At 42.2% G+C, this 1,239-nt stretch overlaps 1 protein-coding gene across 2 annotated transcripts in view; it reads left to right on the top strand.

The window, feature by feature from the left end:
- The window catches only part of atp1b2b (ATPase Na+/K+ transporting subunit beta 2b), a 9,285-nt gene that overhangs the window by 4,184 nt on the left and 3,862 nt on the right, over window positions 1-1,239 (top strand). For both annotated transcript variants that reach the window (XM_014006702.1, XM_014006703.1), the window contains 3 exons: window positions 342-470; window positions 541-648; window positions 812-1,017. In XM_014006702.1, the coding sequence (XP_013862156.1) occupies window positions 342-470; window positions 541-648; window positions 812-1,017 (443 nt within the window). The remainder of the gene's footprint in view (window positions 1-341; window positions 471-540; window positions 649-811; window positions 1,018-1,239) is intronic.

Here is a 1,239-nt window from a genome sequence, read left to right as displayed (position 1 = left end):
GCTTATTGACGCCTACAGACGAAACATTTAGGGTTATTTTGAAGCATTTAAAGATTTTTCAAAATATATAATTCATCAGCAATTTTTCTTGAACATTCATCAGTTCTTTAGTTAATTGTTTACTAGATTTTGCCATAAAAATTTTTTTGGGGGGGATATTATGCTATTAATATGTTTCCAGTCTTATTTAAACAAAACTGTTATTATTTGATTAAATTCACATTTAGCACCTTTGAAGATGCAGTAAATCCTTGTTTGACTCAACATATGAGGCAAATAGAGTAAGGAAACGATTCCTTTGTTGCAATAATAACACAACTCTGCCTTMTRTTTGTGTGCAGGTCTCATTTTCGTCTTCTACTTAGTTTTCTACCTCTTCCTGGGAGGCATGTTTGCTCTCACCATGTACATCATGCTGCAGACACTCGATGACCACAAACCCACCTGGCAGGACAGGCTCTCCACACCAGGTGCAGATCCTGCAGATTGAAACGGTGCAGTAGTGCGTTCTGTTCCAACGTTTCCTGCTGTCTCTCACAGGTCTGGTGATCAGACCTCACGCCAATGAAATTTTTGAGATTGTCTACAAGATCCAGGACACGGAGAGCTGGGACATGTACGCTCAGGCGCTGGACAAGTTCTTGTCACGTAAGTCTGGCTCTCAACCATCCGAGGGCTCGCTGCTGTGAATCATCCAACAATACAGAATAGTTTTTTTTTTTACCTTTTTAACAGTGAGTGGGAGGTTGTCTTGCAGCAGGGTTTTAGTTGAGTCATAACCCCCGCCCACGCTCTGTCCTCTCCCCTGCAGCCTACAACGACTCCATCCAGGCCCAGAAAAACACCGAGTGCAGGCCCGACGTCTACTTTGAGCAGGAGGACAGCGGCGACGTGAAGAACAACCCCAAACGCTCCTGTCAGTTCAATCGCACCRTCCTCGACATGTGCTCCGGCATCCACGACCGTTACTATGGATACCAGGATGGAAAGCCGTGCATCATCATCAAGCTGAATCGGGTATGAAAGGAGAAAAAAAAGAGGGAAGGGAAAAAAAGGATGCTGTTGCTAGGAGACACGAGGAGACAGAGGAAATAAAAGTGGTTAGGAATCAGGACGATATTTGTTTTAAAGGGGCAATGTTATGTGTTTCTCAGGCATACATTTAAATAAAATACCATAATAAAGTATCTATGTCACCTTTAGCTGTTATTAAAATGCTATTTTTATGTTTAAATAGAA

This window comes from Austrofundulus limnaeus, unplaced genomic scaffold (assembly GCF_001266775.1).
Source record: "Austrofundulus limnaeus strain Quisiro unplaced genomic scaffold, Austrofundulus_limnaeus-1.0 Scaffold37, whole genome shotgun sequence".
NCBI classification, from domain to species: Eukaryota; Metazoa; Chordata; class Actinopteri; order Cyprinodontiformes; family Rivulidae; genus Austrofundulus; species Austrofundulus limnaeus.
The sequence above is the reverse complement of the archived record's forward strand: the minus strand, read 5'-3'. Positions and strand labels throughout refer to the sequence as shown.